This window comes from Melanotaenia boesemani, chromosome 15 (assembly GCF_017639745.1).
Source record: "Melanotaenia boesemani isolate fMelBoe1 chromosome 15, fMelBoe1.pri, whole genome shotgun sequence".
Taxonomy (NCBI): domain Eukaryota; kingdom Metazoa; phylum Chordata; class Actinopteri; order Atheriniformes; family Melanotaeniidae; genus Melanotaenia; species Melanotaenia boesemani.
Genome location: NC_055696.1, coordinates 7,474,541 through 7,496,026, shown reverse-complemented (window position 1 = coordinate 7,496,026; position 21,486 = coordinate 7,474,541). Strand labels below are relative to the sequence as shown.

The window sequence follows — 21,486 nt, the reverse complement described above, 5'->3', positions numbered from 1 at the left end:
GCCTTAGTCCATTTTAAACAATCTCTAGCCCATAGAAATAGAGCTGTAGAGCATAATAGAGCTGTATGAATTTTGTGATTTTCTGCATTTGTGGATTGCAAAGCAAACTGTTTTCACAGTAATGATTTCTGGAAGTGTACCTGAGCCCATGCAGTGATTTCCATGACAGAATGGTGCTTATTCTTAAAGCAGTGCGATCTGAGGGCCTGAACATCACAGATATCCATCACTAACTTTTGGTCATGATTGCAGAGATATTTTCAGATTATGTTACAGAATGTTTTGATAATCTAATGTACTGTAGATGATGAAATATGCAAAGTCTTTGTAATTTTATGTTAAGGAATGTTTTTCCTGACATTGGTCCACTATTTGTTGACAGTTTTGCAGAACTATGTTAAGGTAAAGCTTTTTCTTTCATCCATTTGCTGCCCACATCCTGACTATTTTGAGTCGTGCTGCTGCCAAATTAAAGAAGAATTAATATTTTTCACTGTAGCACAATATGAGGTTTGAGCAGTGGCTTTTATGTGTGGAGTTTCCATGTTCTCCCCGTGTATGTGTGGGTTCTCTCCAGGTTCTCCAGCTTCCTTCCACCATCCAAAGACATGCATATTAAGTTACCAGTAATTGATCACTCTAAATTCTTCCAAGGAATGAATGTGAGTGGTTGTTTGTCTCTCTGTGTTGGCCCTGTGATGGACTGGAGACCTGTCCAGGGTGTACTCTGGTGCTCGCCTGCAAATTCCTGGGGTAGGCTCCAGCATCCCTGTGACCAGAACTGGACTAAGCAGTATAGAAAATGGATGGATAGATGGATCATATTTTTCAGGAATTTTCAGGAAACAACTGATATGTTCTCCATTTTATTGTGAATAAAATATTGGCTTCAGGTTTAAAATTTGCAATCAATATCTATTTATGTTTTACACCACAACAAAAAAAATTGGAATTAAAGTTGTGAACCTCACAGTATTTTCCAATACCAGATAGAACCTTACTCCTTTCTTTTATCATATAGAAATATGGTTACTTGGATATATACTGAAACGATACACATATGCTTTGTAATCTCAGAAAAAAGAAGAAAGAAAAAGCATAAGGTTGTCCTTATTGGGTGAGCAATAACAGTGGCTGCAGGACATTGTTTTAAATTAAAGTGAGAGCTAATATTAAGATTTGTATTGAGGAAACAAGAAAAATAAGTATTTTTTTCATCACAACTGTACTGACATGAGTAAGTAAGAATATGTAAGAATTCCTTACCCCTGAGTGTTAGTGGTCCATTTATGAATAATAACCTCTACAGATGTGCATATAAACAGTTTTCACATAGTGACTATTAGAGATAAAATGCAACTAAAGTTTAATTAGTTGTTAGTAGTACATTCATAAAAATGTATAGGTGGTAATAGTTATAAGGCAAAATTCACTTTGAGATTGAAACAGTGTTAGGGTCATTTCTCTGTACAACAAATATGTTTCTAATAATCCACAACAAAGAACAGAACTTCAAGCCTTTTGTCCATCTTGTGCTATGTAAAGACTAGCACCAATTTCTATAATGCAGGGTTTTGTGGCTTTTATTACCTTCCAAAAGAAAGTGGGTATTACTGAAACCAGCAATGTGGACTTTCTAAACACAAATAATATATTAGCTCTACTTTCAAAAGTGCTTTGGGTAGTGTCCCAAAGATGTGCCCCATGTGAGCGCTGATCGTATTTACAGACCGTTTGCACTGAAACCAGTTGTTGACCTGTGGACATGTGTCAAAAGCTTATACAACAGTCTCTACAATTTCATTTGATTCATCATGCCATAGTTTTACAATTTCTGGATTATGAACTTGTTTATAGCGATGTTGTACACACATTAATATATCATTCCAGGTCATGTGGCATCTGAAATATGTGTTTGTGTAAAACATAGAAATGTTATTTTACCCAGGTGTACGAAGTCTAGTTACAGAAATTTCCCTTTCACCTTGTTTTTGTCACTGTGGTTTTCTGTCACCTAGGTAACCCAAGTCTTGCTTCTTCATTCAGCAGGGAATACATACTTCATATTCTACTAAATTATTATTAGGTAAAATAATTATTTCAGAAGTGGAATGGTATTCTTTTTGCAACACCAATACAAGACATTTTTACAGATTGACCAACAAGGTTATTGATTTTAAGTTAAAAAAAACAAAACAAAGTAATTAAAATAACTGATGATGCCTACAAACTGGCACTTTCGGCAGTTATTAACTGTGTCAGACACATTATGTCACTTCTTGGCTGGACCTCAGAAAATATCTCATGTCTGAGCAAATGTAACATAAGGTACACACACAGCGCACTTCACAACACCTACACACGCCATGGAATTAGCTGCACAATGGAGTGGTCAAATGGAATGTTCCTTCCTGAACTGCTGACAACACGGTGAAATAAATTCACTTGGTTGTCATGGTGACATAAAGAATTGCAATAATTAACAGTGAATCAACCCAGCACCCTTCAATTATCTTGTCCCCCTTTTCTTTTCCCACTCACAATTCCTCCAAATAAAAATATGAATATGATGCTTCCATTAAAAGTGGTCTGTCCTCTTATCAGCATATTACTTTCGGTTTTCTTGTGCACCATCCTGATTTAGTAAGTTATCCCTTGCATTAGCCCTCTCCTTATTTCTTCCCCATCCAGTCCTATATTTCAGCTACAATCCAGTCATCTCTTTATATCCGTCACCATAACAACCACAAATGTTCTGACAGATTTTCTGGCACTGCAGTGAGAGGTGAAGCCTCAGAGGGAGAGAGTGAGAGCGTGAGAGAGAGAAGAGACACAGCCACCCACCCACCCAAACAAAAAAAAAAACATGTAACAATAAATGTACACTATGTTCCCAGATCATGTGTGATGCTCTATCTCCAACACAACCTTGAAATCCTTTCTTGAGTTGTACATTCATTTAAATGAGCTGCCAGCCCTAAGGTTTATATTGCACTGTAGAAGTTATGAAGCAAACACTGCAGACATGAATTAACTGGCCTGCAGAGGTTCATCTAGTGTTCTAATAGATTATAAGTCAGCAGAAATTGTGCATTTCAGTGGTTAAAGCTAAACTAGATAAGGCTACAAATAAACAGTCTCAAGATGAAGTTTTCTTTTTTCACTACTTAAGTGCTGGTGTTGCAACAATTATATTGTACTGTGCTGGATATTAAGTATAGGCTAGGCATCAGGCTATCGTGTAGTAGTTTGATTTGGCATAAACATGGTTATGTCCAGAGTTCTAGAGGAGCCATGCCTTCTTTAGTGTTTAGAGGAGGCAGCAGGTTTTCCTCACACAGGAACTGTAGGGGAAAGTGGACCAGCAGCCCTCTGATGGCCTTCAGCTCCTCCACTGCCTGCTCAGGGTCCGTGTCGAAGAGGCGTTCCTGGCTGGAGAACTCTTTCAGCTCCCGCATGTTGTGGACACTTTTGCATGGCAGGCATTTAAAGACCTGAAACACCAGGAGAAAAAAAGAGGAAAAAATAGGTAAGAAAAAGTAAACAAAAGAGGAAAAAGATGTCTTTTGTTTAATTTTATACCTTGTCATAAATGGTGGTATTTTGTTTAGCCGTTTCATTCCAGACCAAGAAGAAAAAATCATCACTGATTGGATCATCTATATTGATACTGGGATCTGAAGCTGCTCCAACAAGGACCCTATTACAAAAGAGAAATTGGATAATGGCCAAAGTTTCAACAAACACAGTCAAATTCAAATCACAGAAAATTTCTATTACAATGTAACCTAGAGAGGATTAAATCGTATACATCAGATAATATAGTTTTGCTTGTAAAACGGAAGCTAAGTTCTTAGTTTTAACACTTTTCCTAACAGGCAGGGAGATCAAAAACATCCTTTAAAAACTGGATCATGTTCTGAGGTATTAATGCCCACTCAAGATACAATGTTATTTCAGGAGAAACATGTTGGGCCCCAACCTGAAACACTCTTTGCGTAGAGCAAGTGTGAGTGGTCCGGCCTTATATTTCTCTCCTCCCATGATGGATGGGACCCTCTCTTCATCTTCTACTAACACTGCCAGCTCACTATCTCGGCTGCCCAGCATGCTGCGGTCATTGATGTTGGCTGATCCTGGAAGACAAGTGGAGAGTACAGGCTTTTAAAAATATGTCCTTTCAGATAGATGACTCTGTCTCGTCTGTAAATTCCTGTGAGTGAATAAATTGGATCAGGATATTGGTTACATTTAGAAAAAGTGCTGATTTTCAGCTTCTCCACGTTAGTTCCCTGTGCAATTAGAATCTTAACCTTTCAATAATAGCTTATTTGTGAAAAAATAGCCAAGTAATATTAAATTCAAAGATGGCAAATTGCCATCTTTAATCTTTATAGTTATTAGCTGTGGCAAGTTGCAGCTCAATGCAAGAAACCAAGGAAATAAAATATAACTATTTAGTTCTGAACATAAACTAACATAAGCAGACCATCCAGACAACAACTTCATGGGAAGGTGCTGTATTGCCAGGTTTAATTATCAGAAAAACGTATAAATCACAGACTGAACATAAAAGATGAATACAGCCAATGCAGTAGTGCCTTTAACACATTTAAACAATTTGTGAAATAAAACTTATAATGAGCTGCTTTGAAATAAACGATGGATATAACTCTTCTTTTGTTACCTGTGGGGACTCACCAATGATATAACAGCGGTCATCAGCAATGAGGGTCTTGCTGTGAACATAGATGAGCTCTGTGACAAGCGACTTGGAAAGCTGGGAATGTGTTCTAAGGCCACAGAAAGAGATGTACTCGGTCCACTGCTCCTTTACTAGAGGGAATATCACAATATCATCCAAATTTGATAATATAATAATACTCTGAAAATTCATTGAGAAACTTACATGTTAATATATGAATTCCTAAAGAAAAAAAATCACTGCAAAAGGAATATCAAGGAAAATTTGAGACTGGTGAGCAGATACCTAGTACCAGTGGCTTCAATTTAAAGGAGCAATAAAGGGAGAAGAAAAGACATTTATCAGAAAGGAAAAAAGTGGTTGCTTTTAATCTCACATGGATTTATGAATGCAAACAAAACAGATAACAGAAAACTCACCTTCACCAAGTCTTGATAAAATGGAGTGCTCCCCACGGCACATCGTCCTTTTAAATTAAAAATGAATGGAACTAAGCGCTTTAAACAATATTTAGCAATAATATAAAAACAAATCATACTTAAGAATGATGCTATTAAAACCATAGCATAAATAAATTGAATAACATAAGCACCTAACGATTTTCTGCACAAGAATACACCGCTGACAGAATAATGGCTTTGAACTTTCACAACGCTCAACATTAAATAATATTCTATCTCCATTTCTATTTTTCACTGAGAGTGAAAGTTAATAGAAAATATAAACATTACACATGTACATGACTGGAATTGTGTCAATACCAAATAAAAGGATGTACCAGGGTGCATTTTCTGTGGTTGTCAGTGTTATTTCTGTTCTGTGGGCTTACACAAGAATAATAATGGCAGGAAAAGGCTCTCACCTGTAAGTGAAGTGCAGAATAGCTTGGATGGCCTTTCCACCTCCAGTGCTAATATCTCCCTCAAATCCAGGAAGCAGAGGGATCACCACAAAAACTCTGTACTTCTTCTGCTCTCTGCAGCAATACACAAAGCCAACATGTACATCGTCTACACGTGCATATTAAAATATATTTACAATGTTTAAATTGTGTCTTTTGACATAAGTTGTGTAACAGCTAACCATCATCTATTTGATATTTGACTTAATGAAATGCTGCTTTTTGGAATTTACAAAAATAAATAAATAAAATAATTAATCAAGTATCGTATAAATCTGGCTCATACTATCAAAACACACCTGTGAGCACGTAGGATTCGATCCACAATTGCATCACCTATCCCATTGTGGACAGTTTTCCCATCAGCACAGCTGATGAAGAACTGGTTCTAAAGGCAGAAAGAAGGCAGATGGTGGCTCAGTATGAAGTGAGGGCCAATAGAGGTGAGAAGCTGGCAATGAGAGGAGCTTTCAGTCCCATGAAACATCACAAATGGGCCAGAGACTCTTTCAGGGATGCAAAATAATTGTGTTGCATAGAAGGCATTAAAACAAAGCATCGTCAACATGCTATAAATAGCTAATAATTTAAACCACTGAAACATTTTTCTACAAATCTTGTGCTATACAGCTCCAAATATTCAGGGTCACAGTGACTTCTAGATTTTTTTCCATGGCTGCCTTTTTAACAGTACAAATACAAGGAATGTTGCTTCTTTACCTCAATGTAGATATAGTGCTCACTGTTCTCGATAGTATGCATGTAGGCTTTAAGGATGGAATTCTCACAGGTTCCAGCAGACCAACGATCAACAGAGCGCAAAACCTGAGGAAATAGCACATAAAAACTTGACAAAAAAAATATTTTTCCAAGCAGCATTGATTACAGTGTCATCTATTGTCTGTGCAATTCCACAGAAATTAAGCACTATAACTTAAAAAAAAAGCACACACATTTGTCTCATTCTAAAGAATAGATTAATTTATACATAACAAAATTTAGTTTTCATTACTTATAAAGAGGCCTATTTTGGGGGGGTTGACATGTAAAATGGAGTAGACTTGCTGCAGCTTTAAAGCAGTAAAAATCAAATGGGGCAAACTTGGAAAAAGCAGCTCTGAAATCTGATAGGAACAACAATATAAATGGGGACTAACGTGGAACAGTGGCTCTTTACAGGCCACCGCCCACAATAAAAACAAAAAGAAAATGCACATAGCAACAGCAAAACCTGTTGTTACTCAACACCTATGCTCAACAGTAGCTGTCTGAAAACTTTAAACTGAAGCATATGATGTTGAATTAAAGTAATATAACAGTAATAGCATCCTGCTAAATACATCAGCACTGCGTTGATCATTTTGCTTTTCACCTATTGTATTCTTTCATCATGTGACTACATGTAGCATATTTTATCATGTGTTATGCAGCCTGTTGTAAATAGCAAGCCTCCACTTCTACTTACTCTCTGTTCTTGGCAGTACATTTTTTTTATCTACGGCTTTGCTAAAGAGAACAGAATATGTTGAAAGTAATTTTGTTCTCTTGGCTTTACTTTTGTTTCACCATCTGCCACGGCAAAAATGCTGAACACTGCACAGCTGTGTTTCAAAAGCCAGAACAGCGGCTCTTTGTTGTAAAGAGATCCATCTGATTTCCTATTAACTGATGGTGAGGATGATCTGACTTGATGGCAAATTTCAGAGGAGAAATTGGGAGGGTTATTAACTGTAGTCTTTGTTTCAACAGTTTGTTAATAGAAATATCACTGTGTTTCTCTGTTTTATCCACGGAAAAATGATGCTGAAAAAGCTCTTGTGCCTGTTGTTCTTTTCTTGTTTTGTACAAACAAAACAAGAAACATTTACAGCATATCCTTCCCATCTGGGCACTGGCCACTACTCTTAACAATATGGCCAACTATAAAGGCTTTAGTAGTTCTGTGTGGAGTCTCAGACCCGGGATTGATCTGCTGTGCAGGACACCATGATTCACAGCAGAATACATTGTGAAGCTAGTATCTGGTACCACCTCTTTAATCTGTAGTGCAGTTTAAACTGGCCACTGTTCTGCAGCAGAGATGCCATCCACGTTAAATAGATGGAAAGCATGATATATCAAGAAGGAAAACACTGTGCAGGAGCAGAAATATCCTCTAATCATCTGTGATCAGGTCATCTTTCTGAGCTGCAGCATTCCAACCTTTAGTTGTAAATCAAATTATCAATATTTTTTAAAGCTGAAAAATCACTGAACTAATGGTGTTTTTGTTTAAGGCAGCATTGTATCAAGTAGTATCTGTCATGGAAAGTAATATGACCATGTAAAATGAAAATCTTACTGAAAGTAAGTATGAATTAGATGTGATGCTCATTGAGCCATAAAACAGACATCTTACATAAGAAAACAAAAGCATAAAAGACTATGCTTAATGAGCATACTGCATTAAGATTAAAGAGTATAATTATTTTCAGACTAAGACAGATGCTGGGTGGCCTGGATTTTTGCATTTTATCCCTTTGTCAATTAAATAACAACAAAAGTTTACTAGGAAGCAATAAGAAAACTGCTATCCAAGCAGGAATTAGATTTGCAATTCTTATTATTCAAACTCACAGCCTATACTGCTGAACTAATCAGCACTCGCATAGAAAAGTAAGACACCACAGTTTCCAGGCTGTAACCGCTGTGTCCTTCCACATGAGTGCTGAAGTAGTTAGAAAAAGTTTTATTTTAGACTAAAACACTCACCCGCAATCATTAGAATAATCTGGAAGATTCTTCACAGCCTAAATTAATTCAGATTAATGAGATTATTATAGGAAACATTAAATCACCTTGATCAAGATTATCTTTCAATCTACAGCTGAGCAATTTTTTGTTTTTCAACCTAATTTCAGTATAAATTACTGCTGATGCTCTCTGACTGGTGTCTACCAGCTCCAAACAATCTGGTATATTGCCAACAGTATCAAGTTTTGCCCTCTCATGTGACTCCCCGTGACTTGACCGGCATCAAGTTACGATCAATTTGCATAATGCCATGCTCTTGCAGTCCTCAGACCAACTCCTTTCATTCAGGAGGGAAAGCATTTAGGCAAACAGAACACACATGTTTTACCAATCAAATCCAACACATCTTTTGCACAGAGGTTGCACAGATATTAACTTCTGCTGCAGTCTGTATGTGTGATAACCTACCTGGACTTTGGCTTTCCTGGATTCAGGCACAGTGAATGACAGTAAGTCAGCAGTAGAGTGAGACTTGGGCAGAAGATATGGGTAGAAGTCATCTTTGTACTTGTTTTTAAAGATCTAAAAATGAAAAGACAAAAGAATGCATTCAGATCTCTGATCTTCCTGATAGCAATAAATTCTTCCTAACTGTTGCTAAAACTCTATTTGAGACAGGTTTTAAGCCATGGACATTTCAGATAATCTTTAGTTGCAGTTATTAACTTTCAAGGGAAGCTGACACGTAAGATAGCATTAGGGCTGTAAAATGTGTTACCTGAATCTTCTGAACTGGTAGACTAAGCCTCTAATATAAGCTGCCCTTTACTTATCAATTCAAAGCTGTGATAACACCCAGCCTTCTTTATTGACTGACTTTGGTGAAGTTCCAGCGCTGGATGAAGTGGCGGGCTACATCCCTGGCAGCTTTGCCATGAACAGTTGCAGACAGATCACGCCATGGCATGCGAGGAACTTTAGTGCGGTCGATGTTATCTAAAACAACAAGAAGCAATCCTTTTATTCTCCAGAGACTCTCCAGAGTGTTTACATGTGATACTGACTGAGGTTTAGATAATGTACCTTCAAATGGCCTGTCCAGTTGGACCCAGTCTCTTGTGATAAAGTTGCTGTAGTCTTTGCCAAGCCACAGTTTAGTGTTACCAGTCAAATTCTCTGAGCCTTGTTCTGTTTGGTTCTCTGGTTTTGGGCTTAAATCCACACCATTATCCTGGTTGACAGAGTCATCAATTAAGTTCTGACATACTGAAAGCACATTGATTCAGAACCTACAGTAAACATAACAATGATTTGCAAATTAACAAGCTGAACAAATTACATCCTTACTTTCATATCTTCCTTCAGAGGCTCCTCAACTGCACCGTTTGACGTTTCTGTTAAACCCAGGTCAGTCAGGCGGTACTGGCTGTCATCCCACCTACCAAATGCCAGGTCGATCCCTCCTACAAAGGCCACAGTTTGGTCAATCGCCACCATCTTTTCATGGTGAGCCCAAAAGAAGACCACAGATGACAAATGGTCAGGATGTCGCATCACCTGATGGATCCCAAGAGCAAAATTGTTACTGAAGTGAAAGATTAGGCCTCTGTTGACAACTGTGTCTCGTTGCAAGTGTCTGCAAATCAAGTTAGAAAAATGACAGACCTTGATGTTTGGATGCATATTCATGAGAGTCCTCTTGCTGTAGTCACTCTTGATGCCAAGTGCCACCTCCACCTCTTTGTACAGCAGGACACACACTTTAACTCCTTGTTCCTGCAGACAAAAAGGAGGGGGGAAAAAAGAGGGGGTGCAGTTTTAATAACATCTGCACAGGTACTGTGAATTTTATATATCATTCTGATCCTTATAAAGAACAATCCTGGGGGAAGCCTTACTGCTTTCCGTTTAAGTATCTCATCCAGTCGCCAGTGATTATCAGTTGCTGGTCTCTTTAGGAACACTTCAGGACTGAGCCTGACAGGAAAAAAATACAGATATATATTAGGGATATAATTCACTGGACACTGAACTAATTTTAATGTAAAAGTGACATCAGTAAAACAGAAAATGCAGAATCTGTCTGATTCTCACCACCAATCAGTGATGAAAATTTCCTCCTTGGCTTGTTCAAGAGCATCTGCTAGGTCTGCAAAGTAGCCACTTCCATTCACATACCTTAAAAGAATCATCAGTCAGTTGTTAACACTTAGGTTTGGGGCTATCACTGAAGGTTATTGCTATTTTTACAAACATGGGCAGACAACATGACTGACCATTTCGTGAGAGTCTTCTCTCGTGGTGGAGCAAATCCCTCAAAGCGCTGCACTTTGAGAAAGTCACAGCTTTCGGCTAGCTGGTTGATTTCATGACTCCACCAGTGAGTTTGTCTGTAGCTTCTGCACTTAATGATCAAGCTCCTGATAAAAAAAACAAAACAGGCCAAGAAAGTATGACAAACACATATAGTGTACAATAAGTGCTAAATACATAATCAAACACAGAACGGACATACCGGGTAAAATTCTCAATGCAGACTCCGTGTTTGGTGTCAGTGTAAGAGTGGCCCACTTTGACTTTAAACTCGGGGTCAAACAACAAGACAAAGTCGATTTTGGCATTGCGTCGGCTCATGTACATCAGGAAGGAATCCTTCACCACTAGCCAGCGGTGTGACCAGCGGAAACAGAACTGGTGATGGCCAATGCAGTTCAGACCTTGGATCCGGTGACCCCCTGACCTCTTGATAATAGGCCCCTCCCTGAGACAAATATACACAAAAAAACCACAATGAGCCTGCATCATGAATTTAGTCATCTTCCTTGGTACTTTGATCCCACACACATCTAGCCAAAGTGTTTTCCTTACAAGCCCTTGGGTCCCAGATCAGTTACAAAGGAGAGAGAGCTGACTGAGAGGAATTCCAACTGAGCAAAAGAAAAAAAAAAGACCAGGAGACCATTTAATCATGCTGATTGACCACAGAATGTATAGCAACCACTTCTGTACATCAGTAAAAAGGTATCATCGTAATGTTGGCTCCCTCCTGACCTTGGGTTTCCTGAAAACCACTTTAAATAAAATTTATTATAATTATTTACCATGCTGTGGTCATTCCTGCAGAATGCATTCTCCAGCAGACCATTCAGGTATTCCTCAAGGTATTTCTGGATCAGGAAAGCAGTGTATTAATTAACAGATGTGAACATAAATTAATGTTTAAATGTTTGACTGGATACAACTTTAGAATTGGTCACCTGGAAGACCTGCACCAGGAGTGTGTTTAATAAACACTGTTTTAAAATACTCAAAACATTTTGTTGCGTGTTATTGTGGGCCCAATGTTGGCATAAGAGAAATACTGTACAAGATACCATATGAAAACATGTTTTAATAGATTATCTTTGTTTTGTCACATTTAGCTGCTGCGTATGCCACAAAAATTCATTAATAAATAAAGATTCAATTCATTGGTGACATAGCAAATATAATCTTGTAACTTATGACAGAATCCAACAATCTTAATACCATCTTGCTGGAGGTTCTTCTTGTCCGTTCAGTCCCTTGCAGGCTGGGCATTTCCTCTGTCATGTTACTCAGTTGGTGCCTATCTGCAGCAAACCTTTATGAAAAAATTAACATATTCAAAATAATCAGTGCTGGAGAGATTTGACATTAAAAACTCAAAGCAAAGCCGATTTCTAATGCATCTCTCTCAGTGTGAGAGGACGATTTGCATGATTGTGATAAACAGATTGGTACACCAACCTTCCAAGTGGCATTAACTGACACAAAATTTTGTGCTTGTAAAGGTCTCGATGCAGCTCCTGAAAGTGCTTGTACTTCCTCTTCACTCTCCAGTGGAAGTGGCCATGTGTGAACTGCACTGTGTACAGGGTTCCTACATTGACCTGTAGGGATATCATTCACATTATGCCCATTAGCATGAAAAACATTAAAAACTAAAGAAAGTCAGGCAACTTTAAACCACTGTGAATTTCAACCCCTTTAATGACTTATGTTTTGGCAAAATCACACCAATTTTTATCTTAACTGAAAGTAAAAAGTTATTAATAGCTTTTGACATGCTTTTTTATGGACACATTTTCCTTACAATTCTTTATTCTATTGTTCAGCTGAGGTCTTGGTTACACTATGCACTCAGTTGCATATACCATGTACTACGATTTCTGTCCACATCCAAAAGACTAGGGGGAAGATCAAAGCACAGTGATGGCAACTGATGGAAAGAATATGCAAACTGGTTGAGCCATTTAAATATAACTCAACTATTAATGAGTCACAATGTAAAAATGACATGAGATTACTCACTAGTTCTATACAGAATAATATACAAACAAATGAGTGATGTTCCAAAGCCTAATGCACATGAATCTTTTCCATCCTGATGTGACGCCTGCATTCCAAAGAATCAAAAATTCCAAAGAAAACTGTGTCATTTCTTCTCATTCTTCTTCTCCTTCTTTTATCTGTTTATATCAACTGAACCTTCTGACTCAAGCGCAGCAGGTCAACGAGAGCAAAACACAGGAAAGACCTACTGTTAACACTTGCCCCAGTTCCCACCTGCAATACAATTTAATCTCCAGTTTTAGTATTCAAATTGATTCAATATGACACTATGGCACAGTAAAGTTTAACCTCTGTGTGTCCTTAGACAAGCTTGAAAACAGAACTGGCATCTACATGTCAAACAATAAAAAGGTTTATCATCTAAAACCTTCCAGAAGTACCAATAGCATTTTAACACCTTACAAAAGAAAAAGCTGTTAATAAATATAAAACAGAAAATTTCTTAATGTACCTTTGAACGAGTGGTATATTTCTCTGTGTTGTCCACTTTGCATGTAATAGGAGTGTTGGGCATTAAGTAATTTTCATGTTTCATTTCAGAGAGATGATAAACAATGATGAAAGGGCGGCCATCTGCAACACAGAAATTTTTAACATTTTAATGAAACCATTCAAATCTATTCATAAGGATCTCAATGAGGAGCTCTTAAAATACATTTACCAATTCATTCATTCATTTTTTTTCATTCTTACCACTGCTCGAAATGAGACCATCCAACTCATCTGGACTGAAATGATCATGGTCACAAGAGAAGCGCCTTCTTTCCAAGTTTTGAGCTGCTGAGCTCACAAGCACTGGCTCAATCACATCCTCTGAACTGGCCATTACAATTTTGTTGCCAATGCCGGTTAACCTGATACAGCAAGAAAATAGATCAACAGAAACAGAAAAAGTTTGCTCACCAAAAAAAAAAAAAAAAAAAAGATTTATTACATGTACAACCAAAACCAGTTTCTTTAAGCAAACTAAAGCTAATGAGATTTTAAGTTATAGTATGTGGTATTATATAACTTGAAGTCGTGTTTTAGCAGCATAACTGAAATATCTCATTGATCAAATATGCAGAGGCTGCAGCAACACTTCTATTTGTTGCTCATAGCAACAACAGCAATAAAAGAACCATTATGTTTTTCATACCACCAACAGCATTAAACAATAATGCAGGAGCCAAAGGTTCAGTCACTGCATTTGCACAACATGTAAAACAATGTAGTGATATGATTCAAGTATCTGAAAATTCAGTGGATATTCTGACAAACAGGGTCACAACGTGAAATCTCAGTGGTGGATGATGTATCATGATCACACAGCAAGAAGTACAACTCAGTATCACAGCAACCAAGAATAGATTATGTGAGGTAGTATTCAGTATCACTGTCAAAATGCCAAAAACAGAAGGATTTAATAGACTGCAGGTATATTGGGGTATTTATCTGCTGATCAGCTTGTCAATATCGTGACATATGAGACGTGTGCGACACAGCTGCCAGGGAGAAAACAGGGTGTGTATGAAGCCTTTTGTATGGTGTGTGGGTAGAGGTCTTTGAATGGCTGAGTGTTTCCTGGGAAACAAGGCAACAGGAAAGGAGGGTGTGTGTGTGCCTGCAAAGGTGTAACAGAAGAGAATAGAATTGAAATAAAGATGAAACATTAAAGATCAGGCCACATCTACATCCTATCTAATATCTACAAAAGCATGTAGCTACAGTATGTATACCATGAAAGAGCAAAGACACAAGAATCTGATGATACAAGGCAGGAATAATAACCAACCAACCAACCTGCTCCTTGGTTAGGAAGAGGTACATTAATGAAAGAACAAGTGCTAAATTTGTGGAAGCCATAGCTATGTTACCAACAACCAGTGCAGAGTCAGTTGATGGACTCCTGCATCATATCAGTCTGAAAGTCTTGAATGTAATGGGTGCTGTTGCTCCCAAAAGAATCAAGAGCACTTTGAGCAAACAGAAAACACCATGGAGAAACACCACTGTGGTTACCAGCCTAAAAAGAGAATGCAGAAAAACTGAGCGGAAATGGCGAAAAAATAAACTTCAAATTCACTATGAGCTGTACAAACGAAGCCTGCGTAACCATAACAATGAGCTGTGCAAGGCCAAAGAGCTGCATTTATCTGAAATGATTAACAGGAATGTCAACAATTCTCGCACTCTGTTTGCTATGATTGAAAAACTTACAGATCCTCCTATACAGATAAGCCCAAAGCTCCTTTCCACTGAGAAATGCAGCCAATTTGCCAACTTTTTTAGCCAAACAATTTAAACAATTAGGCAAAATATTAATTCCACACAGTCACACAAAAAAACTAGTCTGTGTCTAAAACCTGGAAATAATTCTGATGCTATGCCGCAATTTAAAATGGTTGATTTAAAAATCCTACAAGAAACAGTTTGGCATTTGAAATCAACAACATGCACTCTGGACATGATACCATCCAACTTTTTAAAAACTGTTTTTACCTCAGTAGAAAGTGATCTCCTACTGATAGTTAACAGCTCACTGGCATCAGGCATTTTTCCCAAGTCACTAAAGATAGCTGCTATTAAGCCACTCCTAAAGAAAAGGACTCTAAACGCCTCTATAATGAACAACTATAGACCTGTCTCTAACCTCTCTTTTATTTCCAAGATTATTGAGAAAGTTGTATTTCACCAGCTTCATGACTTTTTAAATGAAAGTGGAAATCTTGATAAATTTCAGTCCGGCTTCCGACCTCATCACAGCCCTGAAACAGCTCTGGTCAAAGTGTTAAATGACATTAGGTTGAATACTGATTCTGGTCAAGTATCAGTCCTGGTTCTGTTGGATCTCAGTGCTGCGTTTGATACTGTAGATCACAGAATCCTGTTGCACAGGCTGGAAAACTCTCTCTGTCCTTAACTGGTTCAGGTCCTATTTTAGAAGGTCGGAGTTATTTGTTACGATCGGCAGCTATAAATCTGAGCAAGTGGCCGTGACTTGTTGAGTCCCCCAGGGGTCAGTCCTTGGACCTCTTCTGTTCAACTTGTATATGCTCCCTTTGGGTCAAATATCACAGAACTATAGCATTTATTATCAAAGTTATGCTGATGATACACAACTTTATGTGTCTCTGTCACCAGATGACTGCAGTCCAATAGACTTATTCTGTCAGTGTCTGGAGCAAATAAACACCTGGATAAAGGAGAATTTTCTACAATTAAATGAAGACAAAACTGAGATTATTCTGTTTGGTAGCAAAGAGAAGAGGGTCAGCATTGGCAAACACCTGGAGACTCAGGCTCTTAAAATCACCGACCAAGTTTGTAACCTTGGAGTGTTGATAAGACTCAGACCTGACTTTCAGCAGCCACATCAAAGCTGTCACTAAGACAGCTTTTTACCAGCTCAGAAACATCAACAGAATTAAAAGTTTAGTCTCCCAGAAAGACCAGGAGAAACTCATCCATGCATTCATCTCCAGTAGGCTGGATTACTGTAATGGTCTTTTAACAAGACTTCCTAAAAAGAGCATTAAACATCTGCAGCTCATCCAGAACGCTGCTACTAGAGTTTTAACCAGAACTAAGAGATCTGAACACATCACACCAGTTTTGAAATCTTTACACTGGCTTCCAGTCAGTCACAGAATAGATTTTAAAACCTTTCTGATTGTTTACAAATCCCAGAATGGTTTAGGCCCAGAATACATCTGTGATATGTTCAGAGAATATAAACCTAGCAGAGCTCTTAGATCCAAAGACTCTGGTCAACTAGTCCAAACCAGAGTCCAGACTAAACATGGAGAAGCAGCATTTAGCTGTTATGCTGCAAACAAGGGGAACAAACTGCCAGTGGAGATTAAACTTTCACCAAATGTAGGCATTTTTAAATCCAGGTTAAAAGCAATTCTTTTCTCATGCTATGCATGAAATCTGCATGCTAACTTTTTTTTTTTTAACTTATCTTGCTTTTAATCATTTTAATGTAATTTATTATTTTATTGTGATTATGTGTTGATGTCTTTTACTATTTCTAAATATCTGTAATGCCTTTGTTTTATGTAAAGCACTTTGAATTGCCCTGTACATGAAATGAGCTATACAAATAAACTGCCTTGCCCTTGCCTTGCCTAGTTAACCCAAATTGCTAATTAACCAATAACTTAATGCAAATATGCATGTAGACATGGCCAAGACAACTAGTTCAAACTGAGAATCAGAAAAAAAGAGGATTGAAGTGACTGGATATAGCATGGTTGTTGGTACCAGACAAGCTGGTCTGAGTATTTCAGAAACTGATCATTTGTAATTTTCACACCCAACCCTCTCGAAGGTTTCCACAGCAAAATGATAAAATATCCAGTGAGTGGTAGGTGTCTGGACAAAAATGTCTTGTAGATGCCAGGTCAGAAGAGAATGAGTAGACTGGCTAGAGATGATAGACAGGTAATGGCTACTTAGATAGCAATTGTTTATTACCATCGTATGCAGAGTACCATTTTTGCACGCATAGCATGGCGAACCTTGAAGTAAAGGGACTAAATCAGCAGAAGATAATACCAAGTGCCACTCCTCTCAGCTATGAACATAAAACTGAAGATACAATTCACTCGGGTTAACCAAAACTGGAATATAGAAGATTGGAAAAATGTTGCCTGGTCTGATGAGTCTTGATTTCAGCTGTGACATTCAGACTGTTATGGAGAAAGCAATGGACTGGCTGGGAGGTGCTGACTCTGGGTTTGATCACCAGGTTCACACAGGGGTGCCGGCCAGAGCACTTCTTAAGTCCACTCAGAGTATGAGCTAGTAAAGACTGAGAGGCTGATGTAAAGTTTCCTTCTCTGCTTTATTTCTCAATTGTGTGTGGATGTGTGGATTTTCTATAAGGAACAATACAAACATAACTTAGGTCAGGGTAAATAACATAACCAGAAATAAACACAAACCAATAGCTTGAAAACATATGTCCCTTTGATCAATATAATAAAAAAAACACTAAATCCCCCACTACAACATTCAGTACACTTAGTTTTCAGTCTGGTCAAGTTACCATCAATTATAGCAAGAGCACTTCCGGTAACGGAACTAGCAAAGCGCTCTTAATGTGAAGGTCTACATTTGCTACTTCCGGTTACGCGTTAACATTAGCTTCGCACGTTAGGCGATAAAACACTACATTGCGCTAGTTACAGCGCATTTTGCTGCAACAGTAACACTCTCACTACTGTACTGAACCCGGACTATGCATAAGCATACGTAACTCTATAACCAGAACACATTTAAATCTGAGGTGTGGGCACGGGAAGGCTAAGTGGCTAATTAGCCGCAGGCACAGAGTAATTAACGTGCCCAAGTTCTGAACTTTGCTTGCTATAAACAACAGAAAATACCCCGCTGTATGTCATCCCAAATATAACAAAGATTATGTGCTAGTTATACTCACTGGTCATTCACGCACACATTGCTCAAACAGGTGACCGTAGCCCACCACAAAGAATGTTACACATGAAACTCTACCAGATGACGTCACCCGCAATACAACTAACCGGTAAACTGGCCATCCTCGCGCAATAGACACTGGAATATCGGCTGACTACAACTAAATGAACTGGAGACTTTGGGGCCTTTTCTACACAGATGGTAGGGTCAGAATTTGGTGTAAGCTTCATTAAAATATTGATCCATCCTCCCTTTGGGATGTGGTGGAACAGGAGATTTCCAAAATAGATGGGCAGCCAACAAATCTACAGCAACTGTGTGATGCTATCACACCAATATGGACCAAACTCTTTGAAGAATGTTTCCAACACCATGATGCATCTATGCTTCAAAGAAATAAGGAAGTTGTGAAGGCAAAAGGGGGTCCAACCTAGTACTAGAAAAGTGTATCTAACAAAGTGTGATTATTTAATCAGTTTCCTTAAAAAATATCTGCAAATTTGATCAGTGCCTACATTCCAAAGGCAATATCTGTACTCCCATATCTTTGTTCTAAATCCCTGCAGTGTATGATTTATTTTATAATAATATCATATAGTTTTTTGTTTGTTTGTTTTTTACTTCTCTAATCAGATATACAGAATATTAACCAGGTGTTCTACATTTGTAGGAATATTACTTGGTCACCAAAGTGGTGACCAAAATTAGTCCTATTTGGACCACAAACATTTCCCAGGAAATAAAAAGTGACGTTTTAACTGCTATACGACCATTTCAACTTAATATAAACTGCTTCTCCACTTTTTTCCTGCTCTTCTGTCCTTTTCAATTTTAAACCTAGATGATTTTCAACCATTCAACCATGTAAACTGAAACTAACATTCATGCTTTTTGGTCTGCTGAGTGCCAATACATACAATGTGTTTTTTTTTTTTTTTTTTTTTTTGTATAGTCAGAAAAGCTTGTTTGTACTTGCCTCTAAGTATGCATAAAGCACACCAAAACCGACACTGCAACCGGTGCATACAAACACCGGAAGGGTGATATTAACTGTATACCCTTGAAAGAAGCCTAGTGTTGACATAACAGGATTTATTTGGTTTTTTTGCTTGATGAAGTGAAACTTTGACAGCATCATTTTCTAAGGTTACATTTGGGTTACACTTTTTTCACCCAGTGTCCTCTACAACAAAGAAGACAGCCAAAAAAAGGATCTGAAAGATATTTCACAACAAGCATTCACAGGACCATAAATCTCTGCATGTGTTTTAGAATAGAATAGAATTTTATTGTCATTGCAACAAAAAGTGCACATAATTACTAAGTCCTCCAGTCAATGCAAAACAGAATAATAAAGTAATAAGATAAAATAAAGTAAGTAATAGCTGCCAGAGTATAATTTATAATATAAAATAAATAAAATATAATATATAACATAAAAAAATATAATATATAATATGGCATTTTATATAGTTATTGCAACGCCCCCTTATTTTAGTTAAGGCAAAGATGTTTACTGCAATATAAATTATGAGTATAATTAGTTTGTTTCACATGCCTTTTGAATTTTGTGCAGTCTGGATCACTGACACTGGTGGAAAAAAGCCACTCTGGAACCGCCACTAAATAACAATGCTGAGTCTGTTGCTTAATATTATTGATAACACTGCACACCTTCTTCACCACATAAAGACTTAACAAAAAGTGTGTTCATCCAGAGATGTCTTCAGCTTCACTGCAACAAAGTATGGTCAATCCTGCCCACATCTATAACCCAACACAACTGCTTATACTGACAAATGGCCAATTACTTATTTCATTTATATCGCAACTATATACATTCTCCTTTAGGGATTATAAAGTACATTTAAATTTCAATCTCAATTCAAAAGCAGTGAGTTGCAAAGAAATTGCAGTTTACTGTATGGTGATTTTCCGGTTTGTTTAAAAACTACCTTGTTAGTACCAATGGACAAATTTATTTTGGAAATATCAAGCAACTTATTGAAGGTAACCCTATTTAACTGAAATAATCTTTTTCCAAATGAAAAAATAAATAAATAAATACTTCCCACCAACTAAAAATCTCATTGTTACTACAGAGCTGTAACAGGAGAAGATCACGTGTGCAAAAAATGCAGACATACATCATTACTGGGTGTGGTTTAAGGTGAAACCATAGGATTAAACTAAGCAGCTCAACACCCAAAACTTTTAACCTTCAGAGATGAGTTAGGATTTCCAATTTTCATTTATATATATATATATATATGTATATATATATATTGACAAAATGACAAAATGATTATATTTTTTAAAATATTTTACCAGCACCATGCTAGCTTAATTTCACTGGACTTTTTATTACTTATTTATCCACTATAAATATCACATGTTAGCACACTACAACCGGTGTTCTGTCAGTTTAGCATACGCATCAGAGTAGCATACATTACGTTAATGAGCATGCGGGTTAGGGTTAGGTGCAGTCGTCAGTTTGCACTATGCGTATGCTGATCTGACAATGTATGCTAAACTGACAATTGTCACAAGAAATTAAAGCAAACCATGGGTTATAAATATTTCTCAGAGACTACATTCCTCAAACAACTATGCTGTGTCATCTTGGCAGAAATGTTTATCCATTTTCCGAAAAAAGTGTACCCTAAAATAGATGGAGTTTGGTATTCCTTCTGACTAGTTCAACATTTAATCACGTCTTTAAAACATTACAATATAATAGTCCTCTAAGAAAATAAAACAGTCTTTAAAAAAGAAAAGAAGCTTCTGCCTCAGCCATGAAAGGTGATGTAAGTTTGGATTGACCCATGAATTATGCTAAACTACTCCTCAATCTATCAGAGTTTTAAATTCACATATGAATCAGTTTGAGACTAAACTCGACAGGGATTTCTTCCCGTAGCATTTTCGACTAACTCTCGCTGTAAAGGCTTAAAACACTGAAAGCTAAGTTTTGCCGTCTCCACCCAGTCCCTCGTTTCCTACGACTTTACCACGACATCAACAAAACTATGCATACAAATGTCACACATAAAAAATATTACTGTTTCACGCTTGTCAGACTCTGTATCTGGGTATTTCGTATCTCAGTTATGTGAAATCTGCACTTCCACCGTCTCCGATATAACACAGCGGGAGATGTTATGCCAATTTAGGCCTAAAAATACTTACCGAGTTCAATTACAGCCACGGATAGCCACACACCGCTATCCCACATGCAGGACGATCAGCTAAAATGATAATTTAGGCCAAGATTTAATCGTAATCCAACCGGTTTCAGACAAGAGTTTATTACTATTCCCCGGTAGGTGATGCTCACTTTAGTCCC

The 21,486-nt window shown here is 37.6% G+C and overlaps 1 protein-coding gene across 2 annotated transcripts; it reads right to left on the bottom strand.

Moving 5' to 3' along the window:
* Positions 1–1,217: 1,217 nt before the first annotated feature.
* Positions 1,218–21,460, bottom strand: pld2 (phospholipase D2). 2 transcript variants are annotated; one of them, XM_042008243.1, is made up of 24 exons: positions 21,330–21,460; positions 13,407–13,567; positions 13,165–13,286; positions 12,108–12,250; positions 11,868–11,961; positions 11,441–11,506; positions 11,208–11,266; positions 10,855–11,100; positions 10,616–10,759; positions 10,434–10,517; positions 10,238–10,316; positions 10,005–10,115; positions 9,687–9,896; positions 9,423–9,570; positions 9,217–9,335; positions 8,808–8,921; positions 6,327–6,431; positions 5,906–5,994; positions 5,568–5,681; positions 5,125–5,171; positions 4,702–4,836; positions 3,983–4,136; positions 3,583–3,700; positions 1,218–3,494 (listed from the first exon to the last, which is right to left on the bottom strand). In XM_042008243.1, exons 2-24 carry the CDS (start codon positions 13,537–13,539, stop codon positions 3,270–3,272), a joined length of 2,859 nt encoding a protein of 952 aa, XP_041864177.1. In that variant the 5' UTR covers positions 13,540–13,567; positions 21,330–21,460; the 3' UTR covers positions 1,218–3,269. The 2 variants fall into 2 exon arrangements, with proteins under 2 accessions (XP_041864177.1, XP_041864178.1); XM_042008244.1 differs by lacking the exon at positions 21,330–21,460 and adding an exon at positions 18,142–19,730.
* Positions 21,461–21,486: the final 26 nt, after the last annotated feature.

What these genes read in the sequence shown, in the direction of transcription:
- pld2 (XM_042008243.1), bottom strand. Translation starts at nt 13,539, where the DNA reads ATGGCCAGTTCAGAGGATGTGATTGAGCCAGTGCTTGTGAGCTCAGCA. An exon ending in AATATACCACTCGTTCAAAG is followed by an intron (nt 12,251 to 13,164) that starts GTACATTAAGAA and finishes ATATCCCTACAG; the next exon opens with GTCAATGTAGGAACCCTGTA. An exon ending in AGCACTATATCTACATTGAG is followed by an intron (nt 5,995 to 6,326) that starts GTAAAGAAGCAA and finishes TTCTGCCTTTAG; the next exon opens with AACCAGTTCTTCATCAGCTG.